General features: G+C 36.6%; 1 protein-coding gene across 1 annotated transcript; it reads left to right on the forward strand.

Moving 5' to 3' along the window:
* The first annotated feature begins 4979 nt into the window (after window positions 1-4979).
* On the forward strand, window positions 4980-14516 carry LOC133866643 (LRR receptor-like serine/threonine-protein kinase ERECTA). Its single transcript, XM_062303237.1, has 27 exons — window positions 4980-5600; window positions 6136-6274; window positions 6428-6499; window positions 6798-6869; window positions 6995-7066; window positions 7171-7242; window positions 7340-7411; window positions 7571-7642; window positions 7778-7849; window positions 7938-8006; window positions 8089-8160; window positions 8276-8347; window positions 8637-8708; window positions 9023-9094; window positions 9178-9249; window positions 9330-9401; window positions 9887-9958; window positions 10029-10100; window positions 10176-10247; window positions 10326-10397; window positions 11041-11109; window positions 11236-11307; window positions 11449-11522; window positions 12052-12180; window positions 12854-13198; window positions 13329-13699; window positions 13911-14516. The coding sequence occupies exons 1-27, from the start codon at window positions 5504-5506 to the stop codon at window positions 14280-14282; spliced, it is 2961 nt and encodes a 986-aa protein (XP_062159221.1). The 5' UTR covers window positions 4980-5503; the 3' UTR covers window positions 14283-14516.
* The last annotated feature ends 1645 nt before the right edge of the window (window positions 14517-16161 follow it).

Below are 16161 nucleotides of genomic sequence, written 5' to 3' on the forward strand. Positions count from 1 at the left end.
CTAGACCTTAATATACAATCATGCCTCAAATGTTAAGCCTACAACGTCACCCAAAAGTACTAATTACCATGAGCGACCTTCAAAATCCTGCAATCAGTCTTCAAGCATTAACTGAATCGTTATCACTATGCCAAACTGCTGCATCAGCCTTGAGGTCCATCTCAAATCTGACACCTAAAGATGAAGTCCCCCAAGAGTCACATTCTCTCCCTAGAACTCTCTCTCTCTCTTTCTAGGGTTTTTGGTGTGAAAGAATGACAAAAATAGTGTTTTTGGTCGTAATGATGTTTTTATAGGGTCTCATGCATGCTCAAAGAGTCAAAGGGCTTAGGTAGCCAAAAATTTAGATGCTTATAGATTATGTCGATCGTTCAATAGGAAAGATTGAATGTTCGGGAGAAAACTTGATCGTTCGAGGTTGGACATAGAATGATCAATGATAGCCTTCATCGATCGTGTGAAAAAGCTTAACTTATTTCAAAAAATTTGTTTTGTAAAAATATTCTTAATCTTTAACTTGGGTATTGTAGATACTTCATTGGAAATCTCTTCTACGTAATTAAAACTAAGGGTCTCGGTTTTGTAAATTATCATTACCATTTAATAAATGTATGTGTGTGCGTGTGTATTAAGTTTCGAGGTATTACATTATTGTTGACTACGAACATTAAGTTTTAGACTGCAAGGTTTATGGTGTAAGATCTTCTGTTTGATGATCTCATTATTCACACTATATACCATATTCAATGTAATCTTAAAACTATTTATATGCACATGATAAATAATAATCATAAAGTAAAGGCAGGTAAATATGCTATATGCTCAATGCTTATTAAATATATCAATAAATAAACAACTTTATTTAATTTAAATCAAAATATCATAAAAATTAATTGGAGTTTGTTTAGGGCTAACTTTAACAATTTAGTGTACTATCCCTAACACTAGCTTCTTACCGAGTAGCGTTCTGCTTGGCATTTCGGGCAGCAAGATCCCCATTTGCACGAGAAAGCCTTGCCCGAAGGTCGTCCACTTGCTGCAGAGTGACCCCCTCCGGAGAGTCACTCTCCAAAGTTTTGAAGTAATTCGCGTGATAGGCTATAACTTCTAGCACATTTTGCAAAGAAAATTGTTTAGAGATAAGTCAAAGGTGAGAAGGAAATCAAGTTGAGCTAAGGTAGAGAAACTTACTTTAACCATGATATGTGACCCAACACACAACAGAATAATAAACAACAAACAAAAGCAGTCTATGATATACACATATATCAAAATATACAACCTACAATGTTAGATTATCAATCCAATGATATAAACATCATCAACAAAGTGTATAACATCATATTTTTTTGATGAAGAGGAAAAACCTTGCACCAAGGGAAACACCTCTTCATGGTAGCCAAACTCAATATCCCACTAATATGTTAAAGAACTAACTACAACACATATAGCAAACCTTACATTCTAGTAAATTTACCTTACATTGTTGGAGGATGATGTGCTCTTCACGTGTCTCTACTCTAACTCTCCATTGGCTGTATCTTTAACTCTTGGATCTGTACCGGTTTGATTGGTTGTCTTCAAGATATGCAATCACAACACCATGTTGGCTTCTTCAACCATCCATGATATTCATGCGATGTTCTTTTTGGAGTACATTTTTCAAGTAACTTGTGTAGTATCACACCAAGCCCTTGGACCCAATCTCTCACAAACTCTCTAGGAATTTCTTTAAAATTTCATGTGACTGAGAGATGAAACTCTAGAGAAAAATTGTCTTTTAAATAGAAAAACTTTATCCTGCGATGGCTGCATCCAGACACAATAAGTGAGCATCCAGATGCAACTAGGGTTTCATAACCCTAACTGACTGTCCCGTCCATACTCAGATCCATTTTGACCGAATGTGCCTTTTCCAGACTTGTGCTGTCTGCAGTGCCGTCCGACAACCCTACCAACGGGATGTTCCTGTAACTCCATTTGTCCGGACATGTCTTCTGTCTGTTCAGACATCCTTGAACCCAAGAGGGTCTGTTTGCTTAGTCGTTTGAACTCCTCTGATAATAGGCACTTTTTGTAATGTCCTCCATAATATGACATTTGGACGCTCAGCTCTATACTTGTCTTCTTCTAGTAGTTTTTTCACCCTTCTTCAATCTTCATCAACTGCAGACCTAAGGAAGAGCTACCCAAAATCTCAAAAATATAAAATAGAGTTTTGGACATCGAATGAGTCAATCTATAGCACCTAACAATATCCCTCATCCCAAGACACCCTCTATGAGATGACCGTTTGGTACCCTGGGGGAAGACATTGGCTTAGAAGTTCAATGGGGTCACAAACGTAGCCATTCAGCTACAAACCGATGAGTGTTGAACGGGAGTTGCTGACCGATCAATCTTGAGCTTGCCATCGACGAATTCGTCGAGGTCCTTGGGGCTTCTTGTAGAACATTTAACGATGAGGGACCAACGGGTAAAGACAAAGTTTCATAGCCAAAGTAGAAGGTCCCTCGACGAGACATCGTGTTTTCATTGTAGCCTTAAGCATACAAATTACAGGATAAGTGCAGTAGCAAAATGATTCCCCATCTAGAATGGCCAAACACTATGCTCATCCTATCAAAAGCTATCTCATCTTTCCTTTTAATAGCTAGGCCAAATGTTTTGCATGACAATCCTAATCAAGAGACACACAAGAGCCCTAAGAGAACCAATAGGAAGTTGCTTTTCAAATTCACGCCAACGTAAGTCTACGCTTGGCTTAAACCTAGCAAGCATGTCCATCTAACCTAACAGTTGAGACTAACGAAATGACTTATTGCCACAAAATGGTAGTTTGATGTATCAAAGTGTCATATCTTTCTATTTGTGGAGCTTTTTTTTAAAAATAATTGGTAGTTTAGAGAGCTTATAAATATATTTAAGCCATACAAATTGTAACAACCCACCCCCAATGACACAATATTATCCACTTTTAGTTTCTCCGAATTAAACTTCCGAGGAGGTCACCCATTCTGATACTACTCTCGTATAAACACGCTTAACTGCAGAATTCTGATAGGTTCATGACTATCACGGTTATAAAACGCGTTGTGTCAAGAATGATACTTTTATACATATAAGTACATTTATATTCCCAGGCGATGTGAGACTTTACAATCACCCCCTTTTGGGATCCAGCGTCCCCGCTGGAGATCCTCATGGAATCACCCCATTCTTGGCATCCCAACAAGTGTCTACTGGTGATTTTCATGGGCTTGTGCACGTTCCCCCCATCTCAGGTTGGGCAATGGCTCTGATACCATTTATAACAACCCACCTCTAATAACACAATATTATTCGTTTTTAGCTCATCCGAATCAAACTTCCTAGGAGATCACCTATCCTAATACTATTCTCGTAGAAGCACGCTTAATTGCGGAGTTATGATAGGTTCATTGCGACCACAGCTTTAAAACGCGTTGTATCAAAAATTGTGCGTTTATACATATAAGTACATTTACAGACGTTGCACAAATTACACTATATGATGTATGAGATATACAAGTAATCCTATGACTAATGAGATGCGGTTGAGATAAGGTGAAAAGTGGATGTAGAAGACTATCGATCAGTAGTCGTGATCTTGAGAGATTCATTCAAGGTAAAATTCTGCAGTGAGTTGGAGAAGCATCTTCTTTGTTCCTTAAAATTGATGAACATTAAGAGTTTTGTACTTTCTGCCAAGAAGATTCCTTACCCCATCAAACCACTTTAAGACTTTGACATTTTGGCAAAAGAAATCATACAAAACTGGTCTCTCTAACGTCAAATTCAAAGGTAGCCATACGAGATCATGGGCAACTAATGTTTAAGCATATAGCTCATTAAAAGAAATATATATATATATATATATATATATTATAAAAATGGGAGTTCAGGGTAGTTAGAAATAAAATATTTAATTACCAAACTACAGAGATAAATTTTCTTCATATTGAGTTTGAGAAATTTTTTTTAACCAAATTTTTAAAAAATGCTATGTGTCCGTGAGCATATGACTACAGGGACGGAGCTGGGGGTGGCCGGTAGGGACCATGCCACCCTGTTCATTTGAAAAAAAAAATTTAATAAGTATAGTTTGATTTTCAGTCTATTTGGTTCCTATCAATTAAATTTTTTTATCTTACCCGTTAGAAATTTTGGCCCATTTTTACTGTTAAAGTGTAGAGGAATAAGCTTTTTAGAGCTTTTAATTTATCTTTTCTTTGGCTCCCTTTCAGCCAAATGTCTGAATCCATCCTGGCATTTAAAATTGAGAAGTATATATATATATATATATTTATTAATATTATTAAAAAATATACGAAAAATACATGCTATTAAAAAAGTGTACTTATCATACGCTAAGAAACACTCTATACTTTTAGAGACTGAAATTTAAGAAAAATTGGGGGAAAAAAAATTCTATCCAAATAGTAGAGGGAGAAAACTTTGAAAAGAGCAAGTAACACTGATTAATGGACAAAATTTTGTAATTTCGGCTCTCAATATTGGCTTTCGATGAAAAGTTAAAAAATACAAATATTAAATATATACAAACATATGGTAAAAATGAATAAGATTACCATAGATTTATCACTATATAGTAGTCGTATGCATCCATCATTGTGTATTTGACAAAAAATAAAAATTAAAAAAAAAAAAAAAAAAAAAAAAATCTGCCTAAATTATAGATATGGATCTTAAAAGTAGTCTGACATCGTACTCCAAATGAAGATAAGGGGTGTCCAAAACTGACTTTTCGGATATGGAAACAAAGTAGGGGAAAAACAGTAAATAGGAAATAATGAGAGGGGCCAGAGTGTAAAAACAGAAATACCCCCCCAAAAAATATTAAAAAACCAAAAAAAAAAAAAAAAACAAAACACGAGCATTAATTCCATTTCCAGAGAGACTTTGCATTAACCCACCCTCACCCCTCCCATACACTTACTGCAAAACCCAAGAGAAAGCGACGCATTATTCACAATGGCGCAGCATACAGTGATAAAGAGAGAGAGAAGGAAAGGAGGAATTCAGAAAGAGAAAGTTGAGAGAGAAAGAGAGAAAGATAGCTGTAGTGTTGCAGGTTTTATGGCAGAGCTCGGGCAGATTGTTTTTTAACTTTTTCCATGAAATAATTCTCCTTCTCTCTCTCTCTCTCTCTCTTCCAGATAGCTGTAGTGTGTATTGAGTTCTGCGTCGCCAGAGCGATGTGATTGAACGACCAAAGTTGAGCTCGTCTGCTCTGCTCGCTCACACATATCGTCACCTGACTCACCTCCGTTGAAGATAAGAGAGAAAAAGAAAAAGAGAGAAAGAAAACCCACCAACAATCCCACAAACCCAGCTCCCTTCCTTCGTTCTTGTCTCCAAGTGTAACTTCGATGTGAGAAGCGTTTGTTGGGGGCGTGTACGGACTCTCTGGCCACTGGGTTTCCATATATTTTCAGAGCTTTTAAGAGGGGTTGGCTCTAAAATGAGGTTTTTTGGGAGGGCAGTTTTGGCATTTCCTGCTCAGCTCCTTCTGGCGTTTCTCGTCTGTCTCTGCTTTGCTCCGGTCGATTCCGACGACGGTGAGTCTTTTGATCTTAGGTGCCATGTCCTGTTTGGATACTCAGAAAACGTGCGGCAAGAAAAAGAAAAGAAAAAGAAAGCTAGTACGTCGGACATCATAAAACGTGAAGTGCTTTTATTACTATGTACCATAGTTTTCTTCTTTCCTTTCCTCTGTTTTCTCGGCAACCACACAGGGGCTTACTAAGACAAAAAGAACAATACTTAATCCGCATTTTGTTTATTTCCGAACTTCAACAATGTTCGACCGAATCTGACTTAATTTTTTCGCGCTTTGATTAATTTATTATTATTATTATTATTCTAATGTTTATATCGCTGACCTTGTCTCTATTTCATGGCAACGTGCTGACTGCCTGTTGTTTACGCTTCGCACTATTGGACTCGCCTTTTGGTTTTTTTGAGTGTTTTCAACAAGTAGGGTTTAGAGATTTTTGCGTGCTTTATATGAATATTACAGAATTTTTGTTTGTGTGTGTATGTACGTTTGTACTGAGACTCAAAAGTTTGGTCATGTAAATTTGGGTAATGAAGGTGCAACCCTGTTGGAGATAAAGAAGTCATTTAGCGATGTGGACAATGTGCTATATGATTGGACAGACTCACCTTCTTCGGATTATTGTGTTTGGAAAGGGGTTGAATGTGACAATGTCACCTTCAATGTCGTTGCTCTGTAAGTTTTTTGTTTGTTTTTTCTTTTTTCTTTGTTACGTATCTGGGGTTTGACCATGTATGTCTTTAATTTCGCACCTACTTTATTTTCTTTTCTTGCTGTTCAAGAATTGACTCTTCTTTTGCCTTTCTGTTGTTTTTCTATGATTTGTAGTAATCTGTCAGGTCTGAATCTTGATGGAGAAATCTCACCTGCAATAGGAGATCTTAAAAGCCTGTCCACTCTGTACTGTTCTCCAACCATATATTCTTTTTAGAGTTTTAAGTTATTTTTGGTTAGTTTTTTCTGCCAATGCACCGTTTGTTTCCGTAGAGAATTATTTCCTTGAAAATTGTGTGAGAAACTAATGAATTTTGTTGAATATATATATAATATATGTATGTATATTCCAAAAGGTGATTGATTATATTTTTTCAGGAGCTACATTTAGAACAAACAGAGTCTAAGCTTTATACTTGTTTATGAACATATTATTGTGATTGGTTTGAATCAAGACTGATTGTTATCGTGCTTCTTTGATCAGTGATCTAAGGGGAAACCGGCTCTCTGGGCAAATCCCAGATGAGATAGGTGACTGTTCTTCATTGAAAAGCCTGTAAGTTCTACACCAGGAAAGGGACTTCTTGAGTTCTAACTGTACCACGTTATAATGTGCATGTAGCTAGTAGACTCTCGACTTATGCCCTATCTGATGAATACTTGATTAATTGGTCTTATCAGGGACTTGTCATTTAATGAGATATATGGAGACATTCCATTTTCAATCTCGAAGTTGAAACAAATGGAATATCTGTAAGTTCCTACACAAGCATGTCTTTTTATGTTGGGTTATCCAGATGACTGGTTATCTCTTTGCAAAGTAAGAATGTTAAATTGTATTTTGAATGTTCTTTCAGAATCTTGAAAAATAATCAGTTGATTGGACCAATTCCTTCAACCTTGTCCCAGATACCAAACTTGAAAATTTTGTAAGTTTCTTTCCTGTTTCCTCTCCTCACTGTTTGCTAAATTCATAATTTGAAGAATTCTGATTGAAATTCTTATTTTCTGGAACACTGGCTGTAGAGACCTGGCACAAAATACTCTCAGCGGAGAAATACCAAGGCTTATATACTGGAATGAAGTTTTGCAGTATCTGTGAGCACCAGCACTTGATAATATTAAACTGCTTTTTCCTTCCTCCTGAATCGTAGTTTTTATTTATTTATTATTATTGTTATTATTTTATTCCTCCATCTGGTAATATGATATATCATTGATCTTGAGAACAATTTTATGTTGTGATCTCCATCTTAGTGGTTTGCGAGGGAACAATTTAGTGGGTACACTCTCTCCAGATATGTGCCAGCTAACTGGCTTATGGTACTTGTAAGTTGATATCTAATTCCTAAGCACTTAAAGCCCTACTTCTTCTTCTTCTTCCTTTTTTTTTTTTTTTTTTTGTGTGTATTCTTTAGCACATATGAGGTATCTATTTAACACGGTTTATCCTGCTGATTGCAGTGATATAAGAAACAACAGTTTGACTGGCAGTATTCCTCAGAATGTCGGCAACTGCACTGCCTTCCAGGTCTTGTATGTATTCCATCTGACTCAATGAAGTCAAATTTTCCAGAATGTTTAACTTGTCTAACTTAAGAATATCCTTTCTTTTTATTGGTAGGGACTTGTCCTACAACCACCTGACAGGAGAGATTCCATTCAACATTGGCTTCTTGCAAATAGCCACATTGTATGTGCTTGTGGTGTTCTGTGATATTCTAATTTCTTCAGCTATCTGATATACTAATTGCTCTTGCCTTTGTGGTTGCTAGATCATTGCAAGGTAATCAACTGACTGGGCATATTCCATCAGTGATTGGTCTGATGCAGGCACTTGCTGTTCTGTAAGTGCTTTTAGCTAACTGTATCTGAAGTGAAGTTTATAGCATTGTCATTTCACTCAATGTTCAATCTCTCTCTTCTTATTTCTGCGTCATGTTTTCTTTGTTGCCAACCCAGAGATCTGAGCTGCAACATGTTAAGCGGATCAATTCCTCCTATTTTGGGAAATCTGACTTACACTGAGAAATTGTAAGTACATTGGCATTCTTTCAATTTATTGTCTATATCACTGAGTCTCTACTCTTGCACATGAAAGATACATAGTGTTGAAAATAGCTACTAATATTGACCATCCTAAAATTGTGATTACAAGCTGCCAGTTAACATTCTGAGACAACTTGTGCCAACAACTTGTTATTTTCAATGATTTTTAAGTATTCATTATATGTTTGAAATATTTTATCATACTCGACACTGTAAGATTACCAAAATTTTTGCCTATGAATGCCCTCCTTTTGATTCCAAATCCCAAATGCAGGTATTTGCATGGCAACAAGCTGACTGGATCCATTCCCCCAGAGCTCGGGAATATGACGAAGCTTCATTATCTGTACAAATTTTTTCTCCCCACTTTGCAGGCCTCTTCCTAATTTTCATATTTCTTTCATATTTTATGATTATGAAGACTGCATATGCACTTGAGTGGGAATGTGAATTTCAGTTTTCTGATATTTTCTTTACATTGATTGTGGTTTTGACATCATTTGGGCTTGATTATTGGACATAAGATCTCACAGCACTCCACTCATTTTGTATATTCATCTTGTGATAGATTAAGGGCACATTAAATTTCAGCTGTCCTGTGTTAATAAAAGTGCCAGTTGAGACGATGCATTCGCTCTCTAACTACCACTGTGTTTGTAGGGAATTGAATGACAATCAACTTACTGGGCATATACCACCTGAGCTTGGGAAGCTCACCGATCTATTTGACCTGTAGGTTATGCGACTTGGATTTGTTTATTTCTAAGTGGTTTTGGCATAGTTCTGTTTTGAGTTACTTTGCTACTTTATTGCAGAAATGTTGCTAACAACAATCTTGAAGGGCCCATCCCCGATAATCTTAGCTCATGCACAAATCTTAACAGTCTGTAAGCATCTAACCCTAAATCTGTTACTCCTGGAACTTTGATTATTTGAGGTAGTTATTGTCTATTTGATTTGATGTCAGAAATGTGCATGGGAACAAGTTGAATGGAACAATCCCACTTGCTTTACAAAGGCTGGAGAGTATGACATATCTGTAAGTTCCACCCTGGTCTTTTGAAATTCTAGTTGCGAGCTAGAATCACATGCATTTTGTTTAGAATATCTTGCACGTTCTTCATGGTCCTGTAATGGGGCAGAAGGCAAGAATTTCCATGTTGCCTGGTTGCCTTTACCAAAAAGTTCTCTCTCTGCTATTGTTGTCATTCCCATCCCATCTAAGGTTGTGTTGCTTTGTTGTTAAAGCACTTCCATGCAAACAAGGCTCATTTATTGACATCAAGGTCTTCCATTCATGTTGCCTAGTGGTCATTCCCCAATTTTTTGCCCCGCTCGGATCAATGCCATTCCCTTCCACTGTGTGGTTTCTTTGTCTTCTTGTTGAAACAAGTCCTTTAACACTGAAGCACATTTAAGCATGTCAGTGTCCTATCATTCACATTTAGTTGAAGTTCATGAAATTTTAACATAATGCTCTTATGCCTTTGATGACATTTTACATACCAATGATACCATTCTCAGAAACCTTTCCTCCAACAATCTTCGGGGCCCCATTCCGATTGAGCTATCTCGGATTGGTAATCTAGATAACCTGTAAGTATTAATTGAACTAGTTGTTTCCTCCTTATTTTATTTTCTTCTTCTAACACATGCCTTCTATTAGGGACATCTCTAGTAACATAATTAGTGGCTCAATTCCTTCTTCACTTGGTGATTTGGAACATCTTCTGAAGCTGTGAGTTTTAATGCGAGTTTTTTTTTTTTTTTTCGTGGTTGTCTTCTTGCTTACACCCAATATTTAATGTGGTAGGAACTTGAGCAGAAACCATTTAACAGGATCTATACCTGCTGAGTTTGGTAATCTAAGAAGCGTTATGGAAATGTGAGTACTTTTGTTTAACAAATACTATTAAGCCTTTTTGGTCATTTCTGACTTTGCGATACTTGCTTTACATTGTAGAGATCTTTCAAATAATCATCTCTCAGGCTTGATTCCTCAAGAACTTGGTCAGCTTCAGAACATGTTCTCATTGTAAGTTACTTTTTGGGATTCCATTACCTGTGATGAATTAAAATTACAATTGAAACAACCGAAAAGGATATATGAGCTAATATATGCTCTAAACTTGAAAATATCATTAAAAAAAAATAAAATAAAATAAAAAAAGGGATCCTTGAAATTATAGTGTTGTTGGAAGGACGGACTAGTTGATGTCCCATCGTGGTGATGCAAGTTCTTAGCATTTGTCATTTGGTTGTATCCAGTAGCTTTCCTGTTGGATGGTATGTATGGCCTTAACTATATTTTGAGGCAATGTCAAAACTCTTTCCAATGGAATCCTGCTTAAAAGATGTCCTGGGTACAGTGTTGAACATGTATGGTGTTAACCATTGAGATAGCTTTATTTTCTGACTGTGTTCAGTGTACAAGTCTATGGAATAATTTGATCTCCCAAAAACATCCTTTGATAACAGCTGAAAATGCCCCACAGTCTGTATTCTTATTTGGTTGCATTAGGTGTAGGTAGGACTTAAATTGTTCTGTCATCATGCATACAAACTGGCCTCTTATTATATGCATAGAAAATAAAAGTTTGTTTACTATGATTTTCACACAATATTTGGTTGCCCACTGTTTTTTGCTTTATATGATCTCTTGGTGCAATATTGTGCAGGAGACTAGAAAACAACAATTTATCAGGGGATGTGATGTCATTGATCGACTGCCTCAGTCTTACAGTACTGTAAGTATCTTATTCAATGGAATTTATATTTATTAGCTTATGGTTAAAGGTCACACAGATTCATGTAACAAGATCTGGCTTGTGATATTCCCAACACTGTATGGCTTAAGGATCTTATCCTTGCAGCAATGTGTCTTACAACAATCTAGCTGGTGATATTCCCACAAGCAATAACTTCTCAAGGTTTTCACCTGACAGGTTAGAGAACTTGTATCTATTTTTTAAACTTACTAACTAAACATTTGAAAGCTTAGTTATCATATTGATGTTCAACAAGTGGTACTGATTGCTTCTGGCAAATGGCTCAGGCTTTTAACTGATGTTACCTTCTGTGTACAGTTTCATTGGAAATCCCGGTCTTTGTGGCTCTTGGCTCAATTCCCCATGTCATGAGTCTCGTCCTACAGAGCGAGGTGAAGATAACTTTGAAGTCTAACTTTTTCCACCTCATTTGGTTGTATGATCTGCCCATAAGCGCATATTCTGCAGTTTCTTCCAGAATCAACAAAATGAGCAAACTCATGTCCTGGGACCAGGATTTGACGTCACTGACTTAATTAGTCACTTCATAATTTGTGCTCTTATCTTGGGAAATTCTTATGTTCGCTAGGGTTATTGAGTGCTTTTACCTGAATGTTGATATCCTGTCTTAGTGACAACCGACCTGATCATGTTACATCCTGCATAAGCTATAACTATATTTTTATAATTTTATCAAAAGGCTATAGTATTTCTTTGATGGAAAAAGCATGTGGAAGGTACATGAGGTAGATGGGACTTTTGTCCTTGAATAATTATCTTCTCCATTATTGCATGTTTTATCAAAGGGGAAAAAGGAAGTTTTATAATTTATTCTTCCTATATTATAATAACTTTCAGTTGCAAAGTTTGAGTAATGAGCTTTTCATTTTTTTTGATTTTTTTCCACTGTTATTTATGCAGTCACAATATCTAAAGCAGCTATTCTGGGGATTGCTCTTGGTGCCCTTGTGATTCTTCTCATGATCTTAGTGGCAGCATGCCGTCCGCACAAACCAGCACCTTTTCCTGATGGATCACTCGACAAACCAGGTAAATGACAGTCACTGCCATGACACCTATTAATTAAGTTTTGTTCATGTTACTTGGTCAAACCATTTTAAAAAGTACTATTAGAGAAGATGTTTTGAATATGACTGGATAGTTAGAACCATCCTACTAATGGCGTATTGGGGTAGTCAAAAGTAAAGGACCCGTTAGAAGTTAATGATGGCATTAAAAAATATTAATTTGTCATTCTTTCATTTTCTTTTCTTTTTTAAAAAAAAAAAATGAGAAAATTTGTATGTACAGCTAAGCATAGGATTATACTATGCTAACACATGGGTAAATCCTGAGCACTTGAGCTATCTTTTACCCAAGCTTTAGGTCAATCAAGGGATTTGAACCTTGGCCAGCAATGTGAGGGGCATACCCACTTGCGAGCTGAGGTGACCCAGGGGATGATTAATTTGTCACTTAGAACATATTTGTATGAAGCTGATTTGACTGGACAATCTAAACCACCTTCTGATCTAATTGCCTTGGGCATTAATAAAACTCACAAGATTAATTCATGTCAATAACAGTAACAAAAAAAGTTTAATTTGCAGCTTAATAAATATTTTACTTCGGACATTCTTAGTTATATTTTGATGGGGTTTGATCATCCTGCCTTTTGAAGGCTCTTCAATCTACTAAATTCTATGTGCTTGTGAAACTACAGTTAATTACTCGACACCTAAGCTAGTGATCCTTCACATGAATATGGCACTTCATGTGTATGACGACATCATGAGAATGACTGAAAACTTGAGTGAGAAGTATATAATTGGTCATGGTGCATCAAGTACGGTATACAAATGTGTCCTTAAGAATTGCAAGCCAGTGGCCGTCAAGAAACTCTACTCCCACTATCAGTGCTTGAAGGAATTCGAGACAGAACTTGAGACAGTGGGGAGTATCAAGCATCGGAATCTGGTTAGCCTCCAAGGGTACTCCTTGTCCCTCTCTGGGAACCTTCTCTTCTATGACTACATGGAAAATGGTAGTCTCTGGGATCTCCTTCATGGTAAGTTCAAGTGATTGTAGATCACCTAAACTTATCTTTAGTTGTCCATGTGATTAACCGTAATACTATTATAGGGGCAGATTCGTGCATTCTTCCCATTCTGATTTATTATATGCTATTTGTTTTCCAGGCTCTGGCAAAAAGATAAAGCTTGACTGGGATACTCGTCTTCACATAGCACTCGGAGCAGCTCAAGGGCTGGCATATTTACACCATGATTGCAGCCCCCGCATCATCCACAGGGATGTGAAGTCATCTAATATTTTACTAGACAAGGATTTTGAGGCTCATCTCACCGATTTTGGCATTGCCAAGAGTTTGTGCACCTCAAAGTCCCACACTTCCACTTACATAATGGGCACCATTGGCTATATAGACCCTGAGTATGCACGTACTTCCCGCCTCACTGAGAAATCTGATGTGTATAGTTATGGCATTGTTCTACTTGAGTTGCTGACAGGAAGGAAAGCTGTAGATAATGAATCCAATCTTCATCATCTGGTCAGTCTTCTATTTATCTTCAATGTCTACTCTATATTATCTTCTTAAATATCATGTTTATAGTAAAGATCAGGAAGACGTGTTTAGGAATTTCAGTATGAGTTTTTTTTAAAACTGAACTGCAACTTTTTTAAGCTGTTTCCACTGCTTCTAACTAAGAGAGGAATTTGATCAGCTAGTTTCTCACAAATTAGGCTTCTTACTTGTGCAGATCTTGTCTAAGACAGCCAACAATGCTGTCATGGAAACTGTTGATCCTGAGATCACTGCCACGTGTAAGGACCTTGGAGCAGTAAAGAAGGTTTTTCAGCTAGCCCTTCTATGCACTAAGAGACAGCCGTCAGATCGGCCAACCATGCATGAAGTAACACGTGTCCTGGGGAGCCTTGTGCCATCCACCACAACAGTAAAACTACCAACCATGAACCCACCCGCCCCACTCCCATCTACAAAGGTGCCATGCTACAAGGATGAGTATGCAAATCTCAAGACTCCACACATGCTGAATTGCCCATCCATGAGCACCTCAGATGCTCAGCTCTTCCTTAAGTTTGGAGAGGTAATTTCTCAGAGCAGCAAGTGAAAAGAGTGTTAGAATCAAAGCATGATAGCATCAGAAAGATCAGTAGTGGGATAGTGAAAGAATCAGTTAATTCAAAATGTGTATAAATATTTGGTATTAGTAAACTTAACATGAGAAAGTAAAAAGATGGACAACTTCACCAAAAAAATATATTTTAAAGGTGTAGTACTCTTAATTCATGTACTAAAAATTGTACTATATGAAATTATGGTAATTACTTTGGCCTTTTTCTTATTGGGGACCACTGGCACAAGGGTCTTCTGGCCTGGTGGGGTTTTACCGGTTCTGGGTCAGGTCAGGCTCTGAGAAGAGTTGGGTGAAGCATTGCATTATATGTGTGACCAGCAATAATGCACTGCAGAGCTGGGCCGTAGCAGTCCCAACTATTGAGTTGTCAATTCACAGTGAAAGTTATTGCGAAAGCATGATGGGGGAGAGAGGTCATGAGAGTGGAAGGGTTATTCCAGTCCAGTGAGTGAATTTAAACGATGTCATATCATAGGGACTTGTGCCTTATCTCAGATCTGAGGATACCCTTCTGATATACAGGTAGTGGGGGGGGTAAAAACATCTCTTGCCAAGGTGAAGCCAGGGCCCAGAAGAGATCCTTAAAAGTCTGTATGTCAGATTGCTTTTACTTTTGAGAAATTATTTCAAGCGATTTGTGCTGGGCTTAGAGTTAGGGTTTTACCTTTATAGTTTCATGCAAATCTTACAAGAATCCAAACATAAAATTAGCCGGTTATAGTTGATGGGTTTGACCGGTTTAATTAAATGTGTTAGATTATGATTAACCTATATAGTCTTATGCATATGTTTCGACGGCACAACTTAAATTCGAAATGCGAATTGCCTCCTAATTTGTGGGCATTACAATTTTTTTGTTTCTTGTTTCTTTTTTCATTTGCGGTTTGCATTATGCAGTTAATTATTAGTTAATAACTATCCATAGTTGGATAAACTCAAAGAATTCAAACCTAATTCTAGAGGTAAACGCTGAGTTTGATCTCAACTTCAAATTAATATGTGGTCTTCATATTTTGTTTTACCTTCAACCTATTGCACTTCTCTTCTTCTTTGGGGATCATAGGGGACCCCATTCCTTATTAATTAAATCATGTGCCACAATGGTGCTTCCTCTTACATTTGGGGTACACCTACTACAAAGTACAATCTAGATGGTCGCTATCCCTTATTAATAAAATCATGGCCCTCTTGCTCGAAGCAAGAAGCTATTATTATTATTATTAGACTGAAAAAATTAAGTACTGCGTACGTATGAGTAGAATAATAGTACTAAATTGTAAAAGAAATTGAAGGAGAAAAATTATATACCTTTGTAGCAACAAGGTTCTTGGGATCAACCTCGAAACGTCTAAATAGTAAATGCAATATGAAATCTAGTTCCAAGCAGTAATTTGGGTTTAAAATTACGTTTTTTTTTTTAAAACAAAAAAAAATTAATTAATTAATTATTTTTTTAATTGTTTTATTGTTGTTCTTCTTTTAAAGGAAAGCACCAAGGCTAAGAGCATTCCTAGCAGTATTATCAAAATAGTTTTTACACACAAAAATTACTTCCAGCAGCCTCACTACTATAACCAAAAAAATTTGGTGAGTAAACAGTATTCACCAACAATAGTGATTACTGTTCACTCATTAAATTATTAAAAAAAACTATAAAAATTTAGTCATAGTCATTTATCTCTCTTCGCCTTTTTTTTTTTTTTACACACAGCTTTGTTTCGTTCTGCAATGTTTTAGACAAAGTATATTTTTATTTTCTCTTAAACTACAATATTTTCACAGTTTAGACATCAAATACTGTACAAATTTCTTGTTCACATGTTCTAACAGGTTTTGTGGAATTGAAGGGGCA

The sequence above is a fragment of the Alnus glutinosa genome, chromosome 4, assembly GCF_958979055.1.
Source record: "Alnus glutinosa chromosome 4, dhAlnGlut1.1, whole genome shotgun sequence".
Taxonomy (NCBI): domain Eukaryota; kingdom Viridiplantae; phylum Streptophyta; class Magnoliopsida; order Fagales; family Betulaceae; genus Alnus; species Alnus glutinosa.